This window comes from Marmota marmota, unplaced genomic scaffold (assembly GCF_001458135.2).
Source record: "Marmota marmota marmota unplaced genomic scaffold, marMar, whole genome shotgun sequence".
NCBI lineage: Eukaryota > Metazoa > Chordata > Mammalia > Rodentia > Sciuridae > Marmota > Marmota marmota.
In genome coordinates this window covers 4,162,492-4,188,839 of record NW_026000221.1, presented here as the reverse complement: position 1 = coordinate 4,188,839, position 26,348 = coordinate 4,162,492, and the positions used below count along the sequence as shown (strand labels likewise).

Genomic DNA, 26,348 nt, shown 5'->3' with positions numbered 1-26,348 from the left:
AAGAGGGGACTCAGTATCTTTACTTACAGGATGACAAACAAGCACCAGTGGAAATTGCATTCCCACCAACCCATCAAACAAGATATTAAAAATATTAGGTGGGAGAATTAAAAAAAATATAGATACCCACAAGAATTTTAAAAAAATATAGATACCCACTGTGTCCTTTACAATCCAGATCCTATGCATCACTTGTGTGATTGGCAGTCACATACTTAGCTGGTTTGTAGTCTCCATCGTTCACCTTTCCTCTGCAGAGACAGGGACCTTGGCTTTGTATTCCCCAAAGTGGCACTCAGTCAATGTCCAGTGATCAATTATATCATTGCTCATTGGATTCTGAAGTGAGTTCACCTCTGTCACCATAAATAGAGGCGGACTGAGAGTCTCTGGGGTAAAGAACATGTATTAGACAGTGGGAAAATGTAGTTAAGACTAGAAACAGCCCCTTGGCCTCAGAAACTCAGCAAATGCATTTCTATCATTGCCAGCTGACTTGCAGCACTGTGTGTACTGCAGGCTTAGGGTCTCTGGTGGAAAGGTTGAAAAATAAAATAAACTCGACCCCTCAATTGCTTTATTAAATAATGCACAGATGACAGTGCATGAAATATTGATGCACAGAGAGCTCACCCTCCTGCAGGGGAGAGGAGCCTCTGTATAATTGGTTTTTCTACATAGCAACAGAGATAGCTTAGAAATATTGTTACTATTTCTCTTACTGCATAAAGCCTTGTCTGGTAATGGAGGGATGGACCCAAGTGATTCTTGTTTTCCAAATCCTTATTATCCTTTCATCACTGAGGTCTCAAAATGAATGAAAGAGCACAGAGAAGTACTGGCATTTTCATATAAATCAGCTTGCAGAATCAGGTTCTTCTTGTGGGTTGAGTTTGAGGAACATTCTGACCAGTTTTTTAAAAATTGGTGGAGTATTATGCTGTTTTCTTATCTGTCTCAAAGATTTAGAAATGATGTGAGTTGGGTGTGGAAGACCAGGGCTGCATTATTTGATGGTGCTAGGTATATAAATGAAGTCATTGTTGAATTCCTCCAGAAAGCTCTTTATGCAAGTGAAGTATGAAAATCTGCAACTCAAAGGCCATGTGCTCAGGCCATTCGCTGGCCACAGAGGCGAATTGTCCATGGTGATTTAATATGTTAGAAGGGCATGACAGGAGCAGCTGCTCTGGTGCTTTTAATGGAATTTTAAGTTGCAGTCACCTTTCTAATTGGAGGCACAGAAATAACATATGTTTATTAGAGAAGGCAGGATGGGCGGTATGTAGCCCTCTTGTGAAGGCAATCCAAACTCTAGCTGGAGCTTTTCTTTGTAGTTGTTAGCGGTAAGTTCAGAAGGTCAAAGAGCACTAATTGAGTGCCTACTGTGTGCCAGCATGGGGTTTTCCTCTCTTGTCTTCATTTTTTAACTTCTTGTCATTTATAATTGTTTTGTAACAACTACATAGGTCCAAGAATAAGTTGAAGCCTTCTGGGTGTAAATACAGATAGGTCTCCATTACTTAAAATGGATGAGTGGATGTTTCTTGGTTCAGCAAACATTTATGGAATGCCTAAAATGAGCTACCCCCTGACCCTTCATGTTGATCATGTGGCCCCTCCCTTAATGAGGTGGTGATTTCATGTGGTGGTTTCCAGAAGGTCACTTCTCAGTTCAGCAAATGTTGATTGATGCCTGCTTCATGGCTGGCACAGGGGCAGCCAGTGGGCACATGGAGATGAATGAGATCTCTTCTCTGTCCTTGAGGGACTCATGTTAGGGAGAAAGATAAGCAGAAATGGAAAAAAATGACTGCATGACTTCCCCTGCCTGTGAAGTTGAACATGGACCTTGGGAGGCTGTCTAGACCCAAGCCCTGTAGTCAGAGGTGGGCTTGTCCATGTTGAGGCCTAACCAGATCATGGACATGTGGTCTGCGGTGCATCAAGGGAACTTGCTCTCTCTGAAGGTCCGTTTTTTTGGAGTTTCATTGGAGGCTCTTTCTGCAAGCTCTAGGACATGTTCCCCCTGGGGACTTCCAGGACATACTCATTCACATCCTGCTGCAGTGATGGTCTCTTCCCTGCTCACTGTGGACGTGGTGGGTTTACAGCATGGTGATAAATGGTAAGGACTTTACAGTTACCTTCAGAAGGCTCTGGATCAAAGCTTATAACTCACTTAGGGGAGCTGCTTAGCCTCTCTGAAGTTCAGCTTCCTTATACTTAAACTGTTCAGAGTAAAAGCATGTTCCTTAGCTTGGGACACTGTAATATAGTGCTATCGTCTGAGTGGCTTAAACAACATAAATGTATTTTCTCCTAATTCTGGAAGCTGCAAGTACGAGCTGAGGGAACCAACATGGTCAGACTCTGGTCAGGGTGCTCTTCCTGGCTTGACCTGGCTGTCTTCTTATTGTGCTCATGAAAGGCCTTTCCTCAGTACAGAGACAGGGAGAGGAAGGGAGGAGATAGAGACATTAACAAGCTCTTCTGTATCTCTTCCTATAAAGGCAATTATATGATTATGCAGCCTTACCCTTAGCATCTCATGTAAGCCTAATAACCCCTCAAAGACCCCAATTCCAAATTCCTTTGTATTGGGATTGGGGCATCAACATATGAGGTTCAACTGGGGAACACAATTCAATCTATAGCTGACCTATTCCATCTGGTTTTCACTGGACAAAATCAGGAAAAAAACATGACAGTTTCCCATGGTTTCCTTCATGTAACCTCATCAGAAGTGTGAGAAGAGTTACTGTTCCCATCTCAACAACAACGGCAGAAATAGAGGCTCAGAGACTTTTGGTTACTGCTCCGGGGCACACAACTAGGACCCAGGCCAAGATTCAAATCTGTTGTTCAGAATCCAAGTTCTCCATTGTTTGTTCTCTTTCACTGACATTTTATGGAAAGCCTAGTCCAGTAACTAGCAGGAGATACATTTATATTCTGTAAATGTTGACTCTGTAGTTGCCTGGTACATCTCTTTTCCCTGTACAATTACAAGCTCCTCAAGTCCTGGGAAGTATTTTATTTGTGTGATTACTTACGTGATTATTATAATGGAAAATGCCAGTGAAAGGAGAAAGAATGGCGAACTTGGATTTAGAGCAGTAGATTTGAATCTTGGCCTGACTGTATGCTAGCTGTGTGCCCCAGAGCAATAACCTAAAGTCTCGGAGCTCTGAGACTTTTTATTTTTTTCTTGTTGGCAAGAGTAACTCTTTTCAGATTTCTGATGAGGTTATCTGAGGTAAACCAGGTGAAAGCATCTGTGTTTTCTGATATGTAGTGAACATTCTTCAAATGTTGGCTGAATGAGTCCTCAGACCTTTCTCTGTGCAGCAGTAGCAGAGCTGGCTACCCTGCAGTCTTCCTCCCAGGTTCCCTGATTCTGCTGCTCTTTATGTGGACTTTCTGACCCCAGTCGGGGTTTGACTGTTCAGGTAGCCATTTAATGATATTCCTGGTGGGAATTTTAAAAAAAATAAAGATAAACTAGATCTGATAGAGAAGTAATGACTTAGATCAAATATTCACAAAGAAAAATGGGTTATTTTGAATGTTCTTGGTCCCATTAACAAAATTTAATCTAGTGGGGAAAATTTATGGGGCAGCAAACAATCCGTCTTGCCTGATGGTGTTCAGAGGCACAAATGAGCACTTCATATAACCTCCCTGCTTTTCAGAGTTTGACAGCATATGAGCATTTACATTTCAAACAAGGTGGTCTTCACTCATGTGTTTTTTTTTTTTTTTTTTTTTTTAATGTTCGGTGTGAGATACTGAGTTTGTAATGCACAGTCTGTTAGCAACTTCAATTTTCTGAGACGGCACTTAAACAGAAATAAATGATATATTCATGAAGACTGTTGTTTGGTGTAAGACCTTGTGGATGATACCCATATACAGATTGGACCATGGTGGAGGAACAGGGGAACTGAGCCACGTGTTGGGGTGGAGTGGCTGCTGTGCTGATGGTTTGACATTAGCTCTGGAAGTTCAAAGACTCTTGATGCTACCCAGCTTGCTCGTTAAGGGCATCATCCTGAGAGGCAGCAGACCCAGGAATGAGCTTCTCTGGCTGTATGATTTTGGACTAATTATTTTGTCATGGAACCCAAGGGTCTGTCTATAAATTGGGATGATATCTACAGCACAGAATTACTATGAGGGTTTGATGTCAGGCACATAGCACAGTATTCTGTACATGTATCTTTGCCCAGGAAAAGTTAGCCAATGTTCTTTTTTTTTTTTTTTTTTTTTGGCAATGCTGGGGACTGAACCCAGGGCTTGAGCACCCGAGGAAAGCACTCTACCAACTGAGCTATATCCCCAGCCCTTGGCCAATGTTCTTGTTATTACTATTGCATTAGCTAATAATGAAATTGTTAGTGTTCCATGAAATTTTTGGAGCTTCAATCACAATGACGCATCATCCTAAGTCACCTTTGTAAATGTATTTATTGTATCTTAATAAATGTATTTACCTGACATTGAGCCCTGCAGAAGATTTCAGGGAATAAGACTGACCTTAGACTTCTGTTTAGCTTCGCTGCCTTTCTCTGATGACCACTTTTGCGTGTATCTCTGGAAAGCAAATCCCAGGATGATAGGTACCTTTTTTCTCTCATCCACTGCTATGCTTCTAATACCTAAACCAGTGCTTTTCATATAGTAGGTGCTAAGTATATATCTGTTGTTCAATAAATTTATCAGTTTCCAATCTTTAGACGGTGCATCTTGTTCTTCTTTGGGCCATCAAGGTCTCTTCCCATGCCTCATCTCTCTTAATGAATTTAAACACCAGTGGTAGTTTGGGGCCTGGATTTGTTTTTCTGTTTTTTTGTTGTTGTTGTTGTTGTTGTTTGTTTGTTTTTTCCTTCTTTTCATCATCAGCCTGATGGAGTAGATAGATGAGGTGCTGAGGTGGGATGTGAGATCAGGGTTCTAGTTTCTGCTCTGTGGCTAACTTGCTTCAGAGACTTAGACAAGTCACCCTCCTCTTTCTGCACCTCAGTTACTCAACATTATCATGAGGAAATTGGTTTCTATAATTTATGAAAGACCCTTCCAGTGCCGACATGGAATATGTATGTTTTCTGGAAATTCATAAAGAATAAACCCAGTTTCTTGCTTTTCTGTTTCCAGTCCCAGACAGGCTCACTTATTAGCCCCCCACAGCTATGACTCCAGACTCAAAGAAGATTTTAGCTCCTCCCAACACATCTTGTACACCTAAGCTCAGTTTTCTCAGCCTTTGCAGATGGGCAGTTTGGCCTGGTAGCTCTGCTGTACACAGTGTAGCTCATTTGGACCCTTCCTAGCCTCAGCCCACTAAAAGCCAGTAGCATTCCCCCAGCCCTATGTATCAGTTGTGATGAGCAAACATGTCTCCTGACATTTTGCAGTGTCTCCTGAAGGGCAGGCAAGGGGAGAGCATCCCTGATGTTAGCTTGCATTCTCTCATAGCCTTTGTTCATGGTGTTACAAGAGGAGGGAAGGTTTTCTCAGGAGATCAGAGCAAATGGAAATAGTATATTGATCAGAGGCTTCTTTTCCCCCTAGGGATGGGGGAAATAAAAAAAGAAAAAGAAAACAACTTTCTTACCAGCTTGAAAGTGAAAAAAAAAATGTAAAACTAGCCCAAGTATTTTGCTGGGGATCTAAATTCACACTGAGATAATTCCATGTCTAATATATCACCAAAGATGAGAATAGGGAATGACAACTCTTAGATCTTACCTAGAATATGACAGCTATTGGATCTTATTCTTACATCATGGAAATTGGGTAGCTGTGGGACTGAATACTTGATGAAAAAGATACATTTAAAAAACCTTCCATCTTGCTCACATCTTAGACGTGGGCAAGAGATGTTTTAATACAAAAACTGTTTGGAGACAGAAACATTTTCAGTGGTGCCACGATAGTATAAACAAGGCATTTATTCTAAACTTGTTGATAATATTTTTTCAACAAATGTATAATGCTGGGTTCTTAGAGAAGAATAAAAGATATTTATAAGACATGAGCTCACAATTTGGTAGGTGTCACAAGACAAAAACAGGCAAAAACATAAATCAAAATATATAAATCATAACAAAAGTTTTAGATGAAAGGGGTGCTGATTTTATAGCCTCAGCGGAGCCCTGGGAAGCACAGGCATGGCTCAGGCTAGCGGTCTTATCTGGAGACAGAGTTTAGAGGCTTGTGAAGAACACAGGATAATACCCTGACCAGACTTTGACTAAAGCATTGAGAAGCTGACTATGATGTGGAGACTGGGGAGACAATACACATTTGATATTAAGTGTCGGCCATGAACTGTTTATTCCAGTGGCTTAGAATATTCAAAGTTGAGGTGATTGCAGTTTTGAAACTTGCCTCATTGCCTCCTCCTGAAGTTGATGTCCTTTGAATTTTCCTAGTTCTCAGCTTCCCATTCTCTAGTAACATTGTATCTCCATCAAAGAAAGGAAGAAGAAAAATCTACCCATGGATGTGATTTGTCCCCCAAAGATTCAATGTGTTGGAAGCATCTGGGGTTGTCCATACCAATCTGGGAGCCATGGCAGCCATTTTCTCCATGAAGCCTGGAGAAGCCTCGTAAGAAGTGGACACTTGACCATCTCTGAGGAGATCCAGGCACTCACCTGAGGAACAGGTCATTGCAGGGCCACCCTGTGAACTGGATGCTGTTTACTTGCAGTCTTCTCACACCCCCAGCCTGCCCTTTCTCCCTGGTTCCATCCTTGTCACAATGTTCCTAGGATTCTTCCCCTTCTGTGGCACAGCCACCCATCCCTCCACAGCTGCTCTTCCTGAAACTGTTCTGTGTAAGTCATGTCATACCCAGTTTGGTGATGTGCACAGTGTTCTTCATCTCCATGGGACAGCTTTCTGTGAGGTGTGTTGTGGAAAAGGGTCTGCTCACCACCATCATTGGAACCTTCACAGAAATTAAGGTTCAGTGCATAAACCTGTCCAGATGTGGCTTGATTTCAACTGATGTAAGATGTTCCATTCCCAAAACTGTGGTTTCTAACCACAGACCCCTTTGAAGTTCCCTGGAGAGAATGAGCCAATGTTGTTATATTTCTTTGGGTGCAAACAACGGAACATGACTCAAGTATCATATGAAGGACAGCCACAGCTTGCAGAGTCCATGAGAGGCTGGAAAACCTGGCTTGGACATGGGAAAGGACTAAGAAGACATGGGAAAGGCCAAGGGGGTAAGCAGCAGGAGTCACAGACTGATTACCCTGAGTGTCCCTGCTACCCTGGAGCTGCTCCTTCAGTCTCTGGAAGATCGCTGGGATTGAATGTCCCAGGGCAGGGAGGAGAAGGAAGGATCAAGTGACTTTTTAGTGGAGAGTGGGCATTTGGAACCACTGTCGCACTCAGCCTGCACGCAACGGGAAGAGATGCTTTGGTGTAAGGGAAGAAGAGTATTGTTAGGAAGGGGAGGGTTAAAGGGTTCAAAATAAATCCACTCTGGGTTCCTTGCACCACAAAAGTTCCCATAAAATTTTGTGCATGGGTTTTAGACCCACTGAAGCCTGCCCACAGATTCCTGGTCAACAACCTTTCATCCAAAGGGATTTCTCTTCATTCATTTGCATTTCTAAGGGCAGTCAGTGCCCAGGAAATGGGACTGAGACAAAGTGATGAACAAAAAGCTCTACTGAGATTAAGTTTGTAAACCCAGCAGCTCAGGAGGCTGAGACTGGAGAGTCGCTAGTTCAAAGCCAGCCTCAGCAACAGCGAGGCACTAAGCAACTCAGTGAGACCCTGTCTCTAAATAAAATACAAAATAGGGCTGGGGATGTGGTTCAGTGGCCGAGTGCCCCTGAGTTCAACCCCCAGTACTGGGGGAAAAAATAAAGCTCTACGGAGAGGAACTATGTAGAAGATATCCTCAGTTGCCTCCTTTGGTTATGCAATGACAGAAGATCAGCCCAGGGGACATTATTGGGTAGAAGAGATCCCATGGTTGCTTCTGTAGTATAGAGTCACCTCTGGGTTCTGACAGCATTTAAGATGGCCCAGTGAAGACTGGGAAAAAAAAAAAAAAGAGTAAAGCCTGTTAGGAGGAGGGCATATTGTCTGGATAGAGGATTACTTAATTACTTAAAGTTTAGCAAAATTGAAAGGAGGAATAATTAGCCTGTTGAAGCTAAAAAAGAAGTTATTAGGTTGTTTGCCAAGTCGGGAAGTGCTAAGGTTTGGGAATTGCTTTTTGACTACAGAGAACAAATCCTCCTGGAGCTTTCCCATCCCTGGCGTCCTGGGAGTCTTGCCAAGTAAAAGCGACATGGGATGTGAACAGTGTGGTTGTTTATTTTTTGAAGAAAAGCTATGTTCTTGTGGAGCTCGAGGTGTAGGCCAGTGGGCAGTTCATGTACCACTAGGGAGGAAGGCTAGGAGAGGAAACTAGCGAAGGAGGCAGCCCTGTGGAAGGGCAAGCCTAAGTGCAGCCAGACCTTCTAGTTAAACATCATCCAGAAATTTGTACCAGATTTTTGAACCATGTTTCATTGCTTGCAACTTTTTAAAAAAATTATTGCCTATTAGATACACAGAATAATAGGCTTCACTGTGGTAAATGCATGGAACACGCACTGATGATTTCTATGGTCCTGTTATCCCCTTATCCTCTCCTCTGCTCTCCCCTGATCCTCTTCCTCTTTTTTTTAATTGTATCACTTCTACTTTAATGTCATCTTTTTGGAACGAGAGATCATCAGGTTAAGCAAAATAAGCCAGGCTCAAAAAGACAACTAAAACTTGAAAAGACGAGAAAAGGTTCTCCCCATATGCGGACTCTAGCAGCTTATTTTAAGAGCACCTTTTGTGGTGGTCAGAGCACACCTGCAGGCCCTGCTTGTTCTGGCCTCAGGGACAGGGTGGCTCTGAGTCCACACCTGGTTAAATTCTTGCTCTGTCCCTTTTTTTGCTCTGGGCACTTGAGCAAATTCTGTGTCCTGTCTTTAACAGATGTCTCTGTGACCTTGGCTGTGAAATGAGAAGAAAGGTCGGCCCTGTTCTCTGGCATTGCTCTAAGGATCCCATTAGGTCGTATCTGCCTGTGGTAACTCTCACAGGTCTGAAAGTGTCACAAGCAGAGGGATTGGCCCTCCCTTGTTCAGCACGTGAAATGATGCCTGGCATGTAGTTGGTGCTCAGTGAAGGTCTCTGCCTAAGAAATAAATCAATTATTGGTATCAAACTACTTTAGAGTAAACACGGTTTCCCCTGCTGTTTTCCTCTTTGGAATTAAAGTGGGGATGGGTTGTCATAAAAGGTGTTTTTAGGAAACTCACAGAACTTCTGGGTAAGAAATATTTCAGTTGCCAAGGAACATGTTGAAAACCAAAATAGAAAACTCCTTTGGTGAATGAAAAAGAACCCAGAGGCACTCCAGGAGGAGAACATGCAAACTCAGCAGTGAGCTGGAATGGATAAAGTACAGATGTACTCATGGCCCTGGAAGCCTATAATACCAGTCACGAGCTTTGGACAGCAGACCGTGTCCAACTCACCACTTCATTTTTGCAGCAATACTCGGTGAACCTTCTGCCACAGGCCTACCCTCTTCTCAGGGTGCAGAGGTACTTCTGCTTCCCCAGTACCTAGAGAACCCTGAATGTACTCCTGAAGCCCCTTCTTTGTGGGGCTGGGAATTTCTACCCAGTCTTGATACCATGAAGTCTTATCATTCTTTGTCCATCAATGCCACTTCTTGGAATACTAGCTCATTTTGAAACTTCATCCAAAAAGCTTACTATACAGAAATTACTTAAAATCAGTGGTGTGCTTCATCAGCCTGAGTTCAAAATTCTGGATTTTGACTTGACTTCCTATGAGGAAAACTTGTTAGGCTGGAGCTTGGGGGCCTGGTGGATCTGCCATTGTGACTGGGACTTTGAATTAGCATCCAAGACCTCTTGCCCTTGTTGATTGGACAGGGCTCACAAAGAGACCAGACGGAAGCTTTTGTTTGTCAGAGAAAGGAACACACCAGGGAGATTTGTTGCCCATTTAAAAAACGATTGGGCATGAAATGGCTAGTGTTTGGATTACACAGCAACACATACTCTCATTAGCTTTTTCAGGATCACAAAAGGCCTGATGGCTGGTTTAGTCCCAGCCAGTGGAATCTGGTGCCAAAAATCTCTGTCAAACATTTGCAAGGGGAAGGAGTCTTTGGGGAAAAGGGACTCTCCATTATGTCATCAGTTTTCTTTTCCTTTCATGCCATACCTGAAGTTCATGGGTACCAGGTATAGATTTTAAGCTGGGCCTTACTGAGTGAAAGCCATAAAACCACCCATTCCTCGTTGACTGTGTAAGTGATGGCAGTGGAGTGATCTGGTTTCTGAGGCACGGAGTTGTGAGGGTGGAGTCCAGGCCCCTGAGTGGGGGACTGGCCAGGGGTGGCTTACCATGGAGAATACAGTTATGGAAGCAGAGACTAGGTGATTTCAGGACTCTGCTTCAGTTTAAAGATAACTTGGAGAAGAAAAGGGCTCAAATTGCAGCTGTGAGGAATGTTTAAGAGGAATCCCATGGCAAAGATGGGAGCTAACATTTACTGAGGACTTGTTAAGATCATTGTTAGACAATGGACACACTGTCTCATCAAGCCTCCAACTGCCACATAAAGGAGACATTGCTATTTCCCTTTAGAGCTCAGAGAAGCTGTGTAACTTATCCAGTGTCACGTAGCACCCAAGGAGTTGAGCTCAAGTTTGGATCTGGCTCCGTCAATTCCAAAATTCATGTTCTTTTGACCTTTTTCCTATCATTCACATCACACATATTGGTGACTTGGTTGTCTGAGTAAAGAGACTGTCCAGGAAGCTTGAGATCTGGGTTCTCTTTAGATTATTTGGCTTTGGCAACCTGAGAAGTGGCCCATCAAGATCCCTTACTGAAGCAGAGTCCTGGCCTGTCACATCACAGTGGTGATCCTGAAGGTGAGTCCAGGTCTGGAGCAAGGCCAGCATGTTGCTGCTGATATATCCCCACTAGACATCAATATGTCAATCCGTTATCTGGTCACCCATTGTTATAAGGATACGCATCTGAGAACTGGTCATTTTAGACATAAGTCCTGCTCTACCACAGTGGCATGTCCTTGGAAAAATCCTAAAATCTATTGAGACCTGTCCCTTTATCTAACACTGCCAGGTCATTTCTCACCCTGGGGCCTCTACTGTCCCTCTGCTGAAATGTTCCTCATCTGATCTTCAAAAGGCCTTGTCAGGTCATAGCTGAAATATCGCTTCCTCTGAGAGAGTGTTCCTGACCACTTAATCCAAAGTGACCACTCAGGAGTTCTGTATGGCATTGCTCTTTTAAAACCAGCTGTTTAGCTCCTATCCTTATCTAACACTTCCTCCTCCCCTCTTTCTCTTCTTCATTTCTCCCTTCCTTTCCCTCCCCCTTTCTTTCATTTCTCATCATCTCTCTACTAGAATGTATGTTCCCAAGAGCAAGGGTTTTGTCTTAACTATCTCTGAGTGCCCAGTGCCTATCATATTAGTACTTGGCATATAAAATGAGTTTCATAAATGTGTGTAGAAGTGATGAAGTAAGGTCTTCCCTATGTTACTATTCAACATGTTGGGCTGGAGATACCTCTGGGTCTCTTGCAAATCTGAACTTTATGATCTAGAAATCTAGGGTAGATCCATCCCAAGCTGCCCCTTGCACAGAGTTTATCCAGCATGAACTGAGCACATCATTTGAAGTAGACACATGTCAGGAGACTTCAAGTTCAGATATGGTGAGCAAACTTGGTCCCTGGCCTCACAGAGCAGGCTAAAGGAAGGGTGAAGCCCATGGACCTGGGCTTAATACCTGTAACAAACCCCATGATACTCCAGGAACTGTTTATGGTACGAGGCATGTGGTAGTGAAGAGGATGCACTGTCTCTGATCTTTCAAGCCTTTGACTGGATTGAGACAGACTTGGCGTCACATTTCAGATTGGCCCTTTAGTTGCATGGTCTTTGGCAAGATCTAATTTTGTTTCCTTTTCTTGTCAAGTGTGGATATATTGGACTCATTCTGTAATTGTCAGAAGGAAGTGATACTTTGCATTGGACAATGCCCTCTGGATGAGGCAAAAAAGATACCACATATTTGAGAATGTGTGAGTTGTTTAAGGTAACTGAAGGCCAGGTAAGTATTGGGTGATGAAGACATTGTGGGCATGGAATGGGAACTAAAAAGTCTGAATCAGACTACAGAAGACATAGTCATGAAATTCTTTCCTCAACCCCTTGAAATTTGGAGTCTGTATGGAAAACAAAAATGTCAACTCCCCTCTTTTGGTGGAAGGAATGCTATAGCCCTGTGATATCCGGGAATGCTCTTCTTGCTGCTCTGTCTTTCCTGCTGTATACTTTGTATTTTTTGCTGCAGAACAAAAATAAAAGACTTTACTCCTTGTGTTTGTTTCATGTTTGTCTTAGGAGAACCCATTGGTATTTTCCAATTATTTAGTGTTGCATCTGCCTTCTGTGCATGGTTAAAGCCTGATTTATATTTTATATTAGTGCTCTAGATTTTATCTTAGAATAAAATAAGGGAAGGAATTGCCATTGAGTGGCACATTGGTGGAGAGACATGTACAGAAGAGAGCTAGTTGTGGGCAAGTTTGGAACATGAATTGCTTGGCTTATTTGGGTGCAAATGACATATTTTAGCAGTGACTGAATATCATGGGACATACACTCAAACAAGAACAAGAATAAATAAGACTTACATGGTATAGCACTTACCAAACACTACAGAGGGGGAGGCAACATTCTTCTCTCAGCTTGAGATGGTTTCTAATAGTGTAGAAGATGCCCCAAGAAAACCTGCCTGCATTCAGCACTAACTTTGTCATGATTACTTCAGTGTTCTCAGTTAAGGAATGACATTTAATGGCCTTGGGAAATATCCCAAAGAAGCAGAAATGAATCTGCCATAATTGGGTAAAGAAAGGACTTGGAAATGAATAGTCTCTGATTACTCATTTATAAATCCTCAGCCAAGGGTTTCTGAAAAATTAACAGTGGGAGGGACAAAAGTAATAACAGCTTTAATTATGATATTTAATTTGATACCTGGGGAGCCGCAAATGCTTTATAACTCTCTTATATATCTTGTCCCATGTTTGCCACATAGAAGGTTCTCAATAAAGCTTTAAATTATGCAGGGTCAGTGCTCTGAACAACCCTAGGACTTTTTTATCTGTGGGACTGAGATCCCTGGGAAGAAGCATGGAAGTTTATTCTGGGGACATAGGATACATTTCTGATTAATCAGCTCTAATGGTAGCTGCTTTCTGATCCCACAAGAATGAACCATTTGCTTCTAAAGGTTCTTTGTATGTACTTTTACTGGCATTGATTTTCCATCTTAGATATCAGTACCCTGGAGAACTCTCTGCTTCCTTCTTGGCCCCCTTTAAACTTGGTAAATACTTCTACACTTTTCAAACTTTTCTCCCAAAGATCCTCTAACAGCAAGTGTGAGCAAACACTCTGATGCTCTGGGGACAGAACACGCCATGGGCACATGCATTCTTGAAATCTCTTCTATACCTGTTTAAATGAATTTTGCATTCTGTTCTTAGTAGATGGGTGACTGCCATGATATAGGTAGGTTTTAAGTTACTGACCGTCTAGTAAAATAGATGCTGCAAGGAGATTGTAGATTTGTGTTCTGCTTGACCTCCCATACATTCTGAGAGCCAAGACTTAGATTTGATTGTGGGAAAACAAGAAAAAGAGAGGGTGGGACAGGCTGTGCTAAATACATGCGATGTGGGTCTGCCTGTTTCTTTCTCTTCAGCTTGGTTTTAGGTTTTTCAGAGAGGTGACCAATGAAGGAGCAGCATGTGGCCTCACCAGAGCTCTGCACTGAAGTTTGGCTCCATGGATGCCATACTACTGAAGTGACAGCCTCACTTGAGGCTTTGAGAGTCATTTGAGTATCACCATCTCTAATTTGGGGCAGGTTTTTCCTTTTATTGTTCTGGTTTCTGTTAATACCTGTTCCTGCTGAGCTTTATAGGACAGGGCAGAAGGTATCAGGTCGACTGAAGATCAGAAAGCACCAACTTTATATATGCAGCCTACCTTGCTGAACTTGCCCATCCAGCTGTCCCCAAAATATATGTTACTAACTCTGGACTCGGACCCTGGTCTTCTTGTGTCAACAATCTTTACCAGATTCTTTTTGTCTTGAATCAGGCTCCTTTTTTCCCCAAAACCTTTTACCAACAGTGCTTACATGTATGTTCTTAGGGTATCTTAACACTCAAATTGCAGGACTTTCCAGTACAGATTTTTCAAAGCCCATAGACTTTCTCTTGAAAACAAACAAACAAACAAAATAGTCTAGTGGTGTATGTTGTATATGAGGCATTGTGAGATCTTAGTGCACAGTTGGGGGGGTTATTTTCATCTTTCATTCTCAGCCTTTTAATTCTTTGGGAGGAGACAGGGCTCTACTAGAGATACATGAACTCCTTTCTTGTCCTGTCAGGGTTTTAGCAGTGGTGTAGACCTGGGTAATTAGCAAGAGTTTTCTAGACAATATAGACCCTGTGCTAGATGCTAAAAATGAAGCTTCGGTATTTCTTCTTATAGAGATGAATATACCATTTGGGGATTAGAAAGACCAAACAGAATCATGGCCTCAGGATCTTGCCTCTCTTAAATGTTCAAGGTCCCTTCCCTTTGGGGGGTATCCCTTTTCTGTACTTCAGGAGCAAGCTAAAAGGAGTGGGTAAGAGTGATGAGGATGAAAACTGAGTGTGTTCTGTGCTGAGCACCTTTAATACATTATCCCTTCGGATCCTCACAAGACTACAGTGAAGTGGATCTGTTTGTCTGCAACTGACTCAGTCAAGGAACCTGATGAGATCTCACTCAGGCAGGAAGTGGCAAAGTAGTACCTTTCCTCAAACCCACATCTCTCTGATCTTGAACCTTCTATTCTTTTTTTATTTAATTTGTTTTAATTAGTTATACATGACAGTAGAATGCATTTATGCACTTTGATGTATCATAGATAGATGGGATATAATTTCTCATTTTTCTGAGTGTACATGTTGCAGAATCATATTGATCATGTAGTCACATATATACATACAGTAATAATGTCTGTTTCATTTTACTGTCTTTCCTATCCCCACATCCCTTCCCTTCCCTTCCCTTCCCTCTACCTTATCTAAGGTAACACTATTCTTTGTTAGTGCCCCCAGCCTTATTGTGAATTAGCACCTGAATATTAGAGAAAACATTTGGCCTTTGGTTTTGTGGTATTGGCTTATTTTACTTAGCATGATATTCTCCAACTGCAACCATTTACTGGAAAATTCCATGATTTTACTCTTCTTTAAAGCTGAGTAATATTCCATTGAGTGTATATAACACATTTTCTTTATCCTTTCATCTATTGAGGGACACCTAGGTTGGTTCCACAGTTTAGCTATTATGAATTGAGCTGCTATAAACATTATAGTAATCTGATTTTAAGTCCTTTGGATATAAACCCATGGAGTGGGATAGCTGGGTCAAATGGTGGTTCCATTCCCAATTTTCTGAAAGGAATCTTTATACTGCTTTCCATAGTGGTTGCACCAATTTGCAGTCCCACCAGTAATTATATTCTACATGCACTAAAAATCTTGAAGGGTGGGGGGAATTCTTGAAGCTTCTGAGTTTTCCAATCCTTTTATGGTTAACAATCATAGCTGCCGAATAATAACAGAATAACCAGTACCAAAGGAGTTAGTTCTCTGGATGCCTTTGGTTTAGGAAAAACTCCACATTTAATGGGAATTTTAATTGCATTTAAATGAAGCACAGATACGAAAGACAGACTTTATGAGCCACAGTGATCTTTTAAAGTATACCTTTTTCCTGGAAATATTTGATTTTTATTGTGTTTTTTATGTCCTCTTAGAGGTTATAGAATTTAGTTCTTTTGTATTTTGAGTAATTCTTACTCCTCTGTTCATAAATGTCTTATGAATAATTTATGCCAATTATAATGAAATAGAATCCAAGTACTTGTACTGCTATAATATTTTAATAAATCCTGACCATTTTGATGGATGAGTATGTTAAGACTTCTCTGTGGATGGTGTCTTGTCCCTCTACTGAGAGATGAGATCAGTCTCAGGTGCTGTCGTTACCAGGTGATATGTTTCTCAGTTTGTCTCTTCCAGAAAGAAGGATTTCAGGTGGGAGACATAGATAGAAGAAGCACAGAACATTTATTTAGTGAAGTGAAAGTACTCTGCAGGAAATGTGAAGCAGGGTGTCCCAAGAGAGGAGGTAGCCCAGGGTTTTCCATGTGGTCAGCTTTCATATGGGGTTTGGAAACCTCCTTCCATGTGCATTATGTATCAGGAGTGGTTACTGTGGCTTCCTGCCACGGCTCAGTGCACCTGTGATGATTCTGCCATGTTAGAAAATTTCCCACCAGTACCTAAGTGAAACCCAGAGGGTCCAAACCACAGTGTAAATAATATAATGGACCCAGGGCGACCCAAATGTCAAGGCCTCCGTCCTTTGCACACACTTTGAGGTTGAAACTCCCTTAAGCTGGTGACAACTACTTTCTTTCTTTTTTCCTGTTGTATTAGTTTTCTTCCTTTATTTCTGTATTTTTATTGGTGCATTATAATTATACAACATAGTGGAATTTGTTGTTACCTATTCATACTTGCTGACAATATCACAATATCATTTGGTCAATATCATTCCCAGTTTCTCTAGTTTTAAGAAAATAAGTATATGACCAAGAATGAGGCAGCTTGTGTGTGTGGTTTTCTGAAGTGGAACCATCTTCTGCCACTTGACACTGAACCCTGTTTTCTTTCCCTCCAGCCTCTTTGCTCATTCCATCTCCCTACCTGCTCTAATCCTATTATTCACGCTGCCCTGTTTCGTATTGACACCAGGTTTCGAGAGTCTCCCCTTCTATGATGTGAACTGAAAACCCCTCATAGAAGGAACCACACATACATGGTTCACCTGGCCTTGCTATTTCTTAAGTCAGAGTTAAGTTCACTGGTCAGCAGCAATGCTTTTGAAAGAAACATTGACTCTTATATTCATTATAAAAGTAACAGAAGCTTCTTAAAAAAAAATCTAACAATATGACTTTAATTTCTGATAGTGCAGTCAGTGTGTTCTACATAGAAGTTTCCCCTGGGGTCTTCTGGGTGGCGTGATTCCTAGGGAAGGTGGCCATAGTAGTTTGGTATGCTGCTGCTCGGCACAGTTGTCTTCACCTTTAGTCCAGTGGCTCTGAGCATCAGCTTTAGTGTGAGACACACCATGATGGAAATCCAGGCTCACTGGCGGTATGGTCGCAAACAGATTCCTTAATTAAAATCTCCATCAGTTACCAGTAAATTAAGAGTAAACTGATCTCTGTGTCAGTTTTCTCATTGTCAAATTAGAATGGGCAGTGGTACATTGTTCTACAGATTGGTGGATGTCACTGTTTCCATCATTATCCCCTTAATTAGCTGATGTATTATATAATAAAATGCTTCCTCTTCCTTTCTACTGAATTCCTCTCCCCTGCTCTCTTTGACCTCCTCTTCCCCCTCCCACTTCAAAGGGAACTCAGGTTCTTGTTGGGATTATTAAGCGAGGTCCCGTCTTCACATCCCAGAGCAGCTGGGAAGCAGGCTAAGAAAGGGCGGATGGCTGGCCAGGCTAATAAAATTTTGTGGCCACTGATTTTATGGGGCACATTTCCACAGCTGCTCTAGCAGACTCCTCTTAATGCTTTCTTTTCTAATGATCAGGATGTGTAAATTACCATGTTGGGCTTATCAGTGGCTGCCCATAATGTCTTGTTTTGTATGTGAACAGAGGGTCCAAGCTCATCCTAGCATCTGTCATTAGTTCCAGCCGGTCATGGGTAGTCTTAACTCCTTTATCTCAGAAGCGAATGCCAGAATCTCCCAGGGATGGATATTACCTTTGGCTATGGTCATGACTCAGTGTCTCCTGGCTGCAGGCAGGATTTATTCTCCAGGGCTTGAAAAAGGGGACTGTGTCTTTTGCAGAGAGTTTTCCAGTCAGTGACAGACAGCAGTGGTGTTGGCCTGGGATCTCTGAGTTTGAGTTAGTTTAGGGTCTATTTCAGGGTTGGTCCCAGGAGACAGAGAACAGTTAATCAGAAAAAAACTGTGAGTGAGGTGGAAACTGGGGCTAGTGGTGGTGGTGGGAGCTTCTTTTCAAGGGAAGCAGGACTTAGAAGGGAGAGGGTGCCTTCTTTGGAAAAAAATGAGTCTGGTTTTGAGTCTTGGCTTTGCCATTAGAACTTCGTGGTGCTGACAAGTTACTTTCTGGTTGGTTTTCTCATCTTAACTTACTTTTCTACTTAATTCACCACAAACATCTAGCCATATTAGTACACATAGATCTACTTGCTTCCTTGAAATTCTTGCATGCTATTTCATAAATGAATACCCTATAATTAACTGAATAATTAACCTATAGTTGGTGTTACAGACTGAATATTTATGAATCCCTCCAAATTCATATGTTCAGGCACCAGATCCCAGAGTGGCTATATTTGGAGATGGGACCACTAAGGAAAGAATTAACATTACATGAAGTTACAAGGGTAGAATCCTAATCCAATAGGTTTAGTATCTTTTTAAGAAAGGCTGGCACATACCTGTAGCCCCTGCAACTCTGGAGCCTGAGGCAATAGAATCACAAGTTTGAGGCCAGCTTGGGCAACTTAGATTATGACTCAAAATAAAATTAAAAAAAAAAATTTAAAGGGCCAGAATTTGGCTTAATAATAGTATCCCTGGGTTCAATCCCTAGTACTTCAAACAAACAAAAAATCAGAAAGCTCATCTTCTATTTCTCTCTTTTTCTGCACTAAGGAAAGGCTATCTGAGGACACGAGTCAAAGTTGTCCATCTTCAAACCAGGAGGAGGGCCCTAATACAACCAAACTACTCTTTCACCCTTGTCTCAAATTTTCAACCTCAAAAGCTGTGAGAAAATAATTTTTTTTTGTTTTAAACCACCTACTCTATGGTATTTTGTTATAGTAGCCTGAGCAGATTAATATAGATGAATATTCAAATTATTTATAATTGTTTCTTATTATAAACTATCTTTGCCTAATGTGTTAACAGGCTGGGTCATCATATTTATTTTGTATATTAAAATATCTTTTATTAATTTTTGGCATATACTAAAAAGCTGAGAGGATAATATAGTAAATGCCTACACACTCATCCATGTAGTGTGTAGGCATTTACTATATTATCATTGAAATTAATAGAGTACCTTCCCAAACAGGCTGTTATCAGTTTATCTTCAGCCCCACCTGAAACATACTAATAAAGTACCAGGGAAGATGCTTTGTCACAATTGGCACATAAAGAAAAGAGTCCTCAGGCCCATAGTTTACAGGAGAAAGAAAAGGAGTGTGATCTTTGGCCAGATGCATCTTCTCATCCTGTGCCTCTTTGTCTTCTCTGTGCCGTGGCCCCTTCTTTCTCATTGTCCAGTCCTTGGGCACACCAGTGTAGCCTTCCGTGTCACTCAACCGACTGCCCTATCTGGAATCATAACCAGTAGACCCCTTTGTTTGGCTTCAAAGAACTTGGACAATCCCTTGAATATGAAAGCTGAGAATGGTGAAGTAAGCTTTCTTAGCTGCCATTCTTCCCTGGTTACGGCAAAATTCAATGGGCAGAATCTTCTATTTTGTATTCTATGACACTCTGTCATCAGCTGGTAAACAAGCCCCTCTAGAGAAGTGGGGAGACAAGATGCATGCTTGGGTTACCCTGGGGACAGACAAGCTGTAATAAATGTTCGGAATCCTAGCCTGATGAGGTTTTCACAGTTTCGAATAATTTCTTTGTCGGTCATCCATTAAGTCACTCCTAATGAATCACTGGCCCTATTTGGTCTTCAGAAGAGTCTTGGGTGTGCATGATTCAGACAGAGGGCAATCTTAAAAGCAAGGAGGAGACAACAGGTCATCATTAATTTGGAGACATTTTGCAAATTAAGGGACCTTTTTTTTTTTTCTGAAAAAGCTTCTGGGAGTTACCAGACTGGACCATGAGTTTCGTGAGTTGGTTTTGATAAGTTTTTTGCTTACTGGTCTCAGAGGGTGCACTTGTGGCTTCCCAGAATGCTTGATGTCCCTGGGGAGAGGGAGTAGGGAAACTTCTCTAAGAAGGAAAGGGAGCCCCACTGGGCCCTCCATCCCAGATTTACTTGCATCTGTTCTTATTAAAGTGCCATTTTCTAAATATCATATGTGTACATTGTTCCTCTCTTCCAGTTTTGGAATGCCAAGGTGTGCCATGGTTCTGCCAGGTCACCAGGTTCTGCCATGTTTGAAGTTGCTGTGGAACTTAGAGGCCATGGCTGCCCAGAATTCTTGCTGTGGCTTCTAGGCCCTCCATGAACATGCCTGATCACCCTATCCAGCCTTACCACACACTACCCCCACTTCAACCTGCTGCCAACCTACTGAAACTCTTCACTTCCTCAACCTTGCTTGCCAAGATCTCGCATGCCCCTGGGAGGAGAACTTCCTTTTCACCCTATTGCCTGGTTCAAACCACTTTTCCACAGATGTGAGTTTTTCCAGGAAATCTTACCTCACCCTCTGAAAAGCTGGGTCAGGCATCCCCCAACTCCCCCTGTCTCCTCTCTAGTTGCGAGCCCTGGAGAGCAGGTAGGACATCTTGTGTGCAGTACAGAGGTGCTGGCCTCCAGCCTGCAGAGGTGGCTCACATAAAATGATTCTCTGCAAATGTTAATTAAACACACACAAGCATGTGTGATGTCCCTAAGTGACTGAGGGACCCTTTGGGACAACCCACAAAATGGAACCTTCCTCTTGTCTCAACATCTATGAGGTAGTATCAAGCTCTGCTATTCCTGGTACCATGGTCCTTTGCCAATTAGCCTACACAGCGTGCCCAAGGACAGAGAAAAGTCTTGATTTTCGGATTTTAAAATCAATGTAGCTAATTAAAAAATAACTCATTGAACTGAAAACAAGTTCAGAAACAATTAAGATAATTAAAATATCAGCACCTTAATTGAGACCAAGCAGTGAGCTCAAAAAAATAAAATTAATTAAAAAAAAGAAACTTAGATGGAACTGGTAATTAACTGGCTTTTGAATTCAATACTCTGCAGCTCAACAAATCTCTTTAAATTAATTCATTCTTGGGCCTTTTTCTTTGAGAAAAGTTTTTGTAAAATTTATTTGAGAAAGATAATTGGACATGTGTCCCATACCATTTGACCCTTGATTGGCTTTTGCAAGAAGACAGGCAGGAAAGATGGAATTAACCTTCAATGCATGCCTGCTCTGTGCTAGGCACATTGTCGAGTTTAGGTCCACATGAGTCTTGCAGGTATGGTGATGCAAGTGGTACAGGGGACCCAGGGCTTTGTCATTTTCTAGAGAGTACTGCATGCTGTTACCAAGCATGTGCAGCGGGAGATTAAAACTTGCAGCATAATCTCCAGGAAATCATCAGCACCATGACAGGGAGGCTTTGAGCCTGGCTCTGGGCTCTCACTGACACTCACCTCTGCAGTTTCCTCCATCTTATGAAAAGGCTTCTTAAATGCCACTTACTATTCAAATCTCTTATCATTCCCTTTAGAAAGAGGAGCCACACATCCCTGTCCAGGACCAGTGGTTGTGGGAGCCTTTCAGGAATGTCACTGCTGTATTGAAATGGAAATGACGCCCTCCGCATCCCCTTTCAATCCCCATATTGCTGTTTTTCAAAAACAAAATGCATCCTGGTGATTAAACAAATGCTGACAGCTTGATTTGTTACTGTTTTGTTGTTCTGTGAAGTTCATTTACTCTAAATAATTCGCATACATGTTTCAAGTATTCAGACCCTAGTAATTAATTTCTAGCAGACTTGATTTCTGTATGCAAATTGTTAAGTATGTGTGTGGAGTTAAATGATAATTTCATTATTATTACTTTTCGTTGGAATTTTTGTTATTATTTTTTGTTTGTTAAGAAATGTCAGCTTCTAGGATCCCAAGGGTTATCTATACTAGTTAGACTAATGGCAGGATGACAAGATTGCAGAAGAGTTGACCAGACCACAGGTCAGGTGACTCATTTGGGGGATTGCTGCATCCAGAGAGGGCAGTTGTTTGGAGATGTCCATCCTACCCTCTGGGGAATGGGACTGGTGACCCAGTCCTGGGGGACATACAGGCCGGGTATTGCTATCACAGCTTCAGTAGCACCAGATGCCCTGGCAGCTCCCTCTTACTTTTGGCCATTAAATCTCAGTTGCCTTTCAGGATTCTCAAGAATATGGTGCCATCTGAGCTTCAAACCTGGGTAAGGTCGGACCCTTGCCCAACAAAGATCCTAGTTGTTTCCCATGCTGGAGTCACGTAGTGAGGAGTTCAGGTTCACAGACCTGGTTTTCAAATACCCTCTGCACCTCTCATCAGCAGCTTTTTTCTCAGACCTGTGTTTATAAAATGGGGATGTTAGCAGCAGCCACCTCCTTGGATGCTTGCAAGGATTAAGCAAGGTAATCCAATTAGAGGGCTGGGTTCACTGGTTGCATGTCAGAAGCAACTCAGTGGTGCTAACTATTGTTCTTGTGATTATGAAAGCTTATTATTCAGTCTGGGAACAAAATACAAACCTGAAGAACCTAACCCATAAGAGGTGCTTAACACGTACCAGGTCTGTTGTAAGCACTTGCAGATATTAACTCATTTGATACTTAAGACAACCAACCAGCAATAATAGATGTTATTATTCCTCTCTTACAGAAGAGGAAATTGAGGTATAGAAAGGTTAGTAAATTGCATAGCCAGGGCCCCATCCCAGAAGGCCTACTCTGGAGTCTGTTCTCTTTCCTTTTATTTCTGCTCAGCTGATTGACTTTCTTTGTGACTGCACCATCCAATCAGAGCTGGCAGTGTGAACATTGCATGTTTGAGAAGTTGACTGTAGAAGCAAAAATAGTTCAGATTCTGCCTCAAAGCTTGTCATGTCCTACTGCAGATTTCAACGCCCATTCTTCTAGGCCATCCTACTATCCTCCATTTCTGAGAACTACTTAGTGCAGATTCCAAAGTCTCTGCAGCTCTTGGCACCTACTGGGGAAATAGCCTACCCTGGTAACTATGGCGGGACTGCCAGTCATTGGTCCCCAGGTTTCCTGAAATCTGTAGTGGTGGATGGAAGTGTGAGAATGGGCATGGCCATTGTTGGTGGTCATCTGGTAATCCTTTTAACTGTTGACTCAATTTTGGAAAAGTCGTGGAAGGTAAGCCCATGTTGACTTGGCTGCAGCCCTGGAGGTGGGGGTGGGGAATTATGCATAAGGAAAAGTCACTGGCAGAAACTATACCATCATCCTGGCTTCTCAAGCAGACATCTCTAGAAACTAAGGAAGTTCTATTTGGGGCCAGGAAGCTCTTGCTTCAAATTTCTAGAAGTCCCAACCTTGGAGGAATCTGAGGGTAGATACAAACCTCTCTCCAATTTGTCTCCGAGGCAGCCCTCAGTTTAAGAGCAAGGAATGAGCATGTGGGCCTTGGCACGTGAATCAGCTTCTCTCTTATTTGAGCCTCTGTGTTAAACTCCGGGTATCAAAGAACATCTTTTGGGGATTAGGCTTTTTCAGATGGCTTCTCTTGGACCAGGACCTGGATCTTGTTGCTGTCCTGACTAACCTAAGAATGTATCCTGGTCCCATTTACAGTTGCTTGGGGGAGGGAGCTGCCTTGAGCTGTTCACACAGCAGAAATGCTGGTTTGCTCTGTGTTCAGGATTTTTGAGGAGTTCTTGGCAACCCTCTGAAGGAAATAGTGCTCAGAGCCTGGACCTGGGCGTAAAGAGGGAAACTGCTCTTCTCTCTGTGACAGCTGAACCAACTGGTGGAGCGGATGATGGCATTTGTCATGTAGTTTTGCTATCCCTGCTTGCAATGCCATTTCATTTAACCAAATGTCTGCATGGGGAGGAAATTGAGAAACCTCACATCCCTGGCTGTAGAGAGCAGTTATGAAAGATTTACCTCCTAATAGACGTTAGGCTCCAGATCTGGGATATGGCACAATTGCTTTTGTTTTGCAGGAAGTTCCCCTGGGCCTCTTCTGGGTCCATGATGAGCATGTGCACCTCAGCATGCTAAGTGCTGATTAGCCAGGAGCCTGCTGCTCAAGCTTATTCCAGAATATGTTGCTGTATATGAACCTCTGTCTTTGGGGACGCTTTCTTGAGTTACTTCTTTGAGTCAACTCCCTTTCCCTCATTACCCACCCACAGACCACACTTAACAGTCATTGAATTTCTCATGATTGCCCACACAGGCCTTCCTGCATTTTGCTTGTGCTTGTCTCCCTGCCTGGTTTGCCTGTTCTATCCTTGCTTTTCAAAATCCTACCCATCCTTCAAGATCCAATTCACATATTAATGCTTCACTAATCTTTGCCCTAGAAATTGATCTCTATTTTTCCCTCAAGCTCTGTTATCATTTTATATGCCCATCATGGCCCTTATCTAATTCTGCTTTGCACAATAAATATTTATGTGTAAGTTTTTTTCCCCCTCTCCCTGTTACATTGTAACTTTGTGTGGCACAAAACTGTCTTACACATCTGGAAGTTCTCTACAAACTTAAAATAGGTTATTAATGCCCATGGCCTGTATTTATTGAACTGAAGCAAAAACCTATGTCCTTAAGGGCTTTTTAGGTGATAGGAAATAAGTAAAATTAAGCATGAATGAAATCATAAAAACCAACACCAGATAAATAACCAAACGGGGAAGATTTGGTAGCTCTTGTTCCTCCGATCATGTAAGATTCTAAAGGATTTTTTTACAGTAATTCCTACTTGAAATGAAGATGCTAAAACTCCCAAAGCACCAAGGAATCACTATCCTGATGTTCAAGAAGAGCATGTGTGATAGACACAGAATTCCCTCTGGCTTGGGTTTTCATTTCAATCCCCACCAGTCTCAGAAAACAGCACAGAGTTTTCTCTGTGCAACCACACAATTGGTTTATTTCCCATTTGTTTATTTGAATAGCAGTGGAAATTAAATTTCCTTGGAGGTCCTCATGCTCCTCTTCTTTTTCCTTTCATGTCAGCCCTGGACCCATCCAAGGACCCCTGCCTGAAGGTGAAATGCAGCCCTCACAAAGTGTGTGTGACCCAGGACTACCAGACAGCCCTGTGTGTCAGCCGCAAGCACCTGCTGCCCAGGTAAGACAGGAAGCAAGGTGGGTGGAGGGTGGGAGGCGCTCTGCAGTTGGTGGATCTAAGGGTACCTGGACTTGACTGGGGAACATAGGAGAAGGGAGAGCATAGTGTTTGTGCTGCTATTTTGTAGGATATTTGGTGCCTATATTCTTGCTTAATGGTATGAATCTCAGTTTTCAAACACAAATTTGCAAAGAACATTCATCTTAATTCCTTTAAATCTACTTAATTTTTACTCTGCATTCTCATCTGAGCAGATGAACAGAAATCCCTTCTTGGTCATTATTTGGGAACTTCCTTTTCCATGAGTGACCTTAAGATCCAGTAAGGTTATTGCTAATAAATCAGAGGTTGGACCTTTTGTCCCATGGTTGTATCTGATTATGCTAATCCTTTGAGTCCTTGAGGCCAGAGGGTCTCTGTTGCCATAACCCTCCTGCCTTCTCAAAGCTCACACTACCATTCCTTCCTAGATTATGTCTTGCTATTTCCTGGGGTATAGCAGGCCTATCCCTATTTACCAAGCCCAGGGGGAGTTCTCCCCCATTTTCTCTTCTTCCTTATAGCCCTTATTCTCAATGCCACCCCACCCAGCACTAGCCACCCAGAAGGCATAGACTTAACAATGATGGAAACAGACTTGAATTCAGGCTGCTTGTATTTTCAGTCCCATAAGAACATTCAAAACAAGAAATCAGACACACTAATGTGTGTGTGCACGCGTGCGCGCGCACACACACACACACAGAGGCTTTCTTTAAGAAAGGGGCTGAGTGGAGGTGAGAAGAAGGTGATTTCAGTGCCTTTTCTACACTCTTCCTTGAACTGCCTGTGCAAGTGAGAAATGCACCAACACCATGTTGGAGTTACACCCAGTTTTGTCTTGAGCAGCTTACTCTGCCACTCACCTGGACTGCACCATAACTTAGGAGAATATAGCAGTCTTTCTTAACTTCATTCCCACTGAAATTGACCTCCATAGAACTTTCACTTTATTAGCTCTGGTTTAACCACCTGAGATCCTGAAGGATGGGTACTCTTCCC

General features: G+C 42.3%; 1 protein-coding gene across 2 annotated transcripts in view; it reads left to right on the top strand.

The window, feature by feature from the left end:
- Spock1 (SPARC (osteonectin), cwcv and kazal like domains proteoglycan 1) overlaps nt 1–26,348 on the top strand; it is a 499,034-nt gene that overhangs the window by 318,264 nt on the left and 154,422 nt on the right. For both annotated transcript variants that reach the window (XM_048792071.1, XM_048792070.1), the window contains one exon: nt 25,193–25,307. In XM_048792071.1, the coding sequence (XP_048648028.1) occupies nt 25,193–25,307 (115 nt within the window). The remainder of the gene's footprint in view (nt 1–25,192; nt 25,308–26,348) is intronic.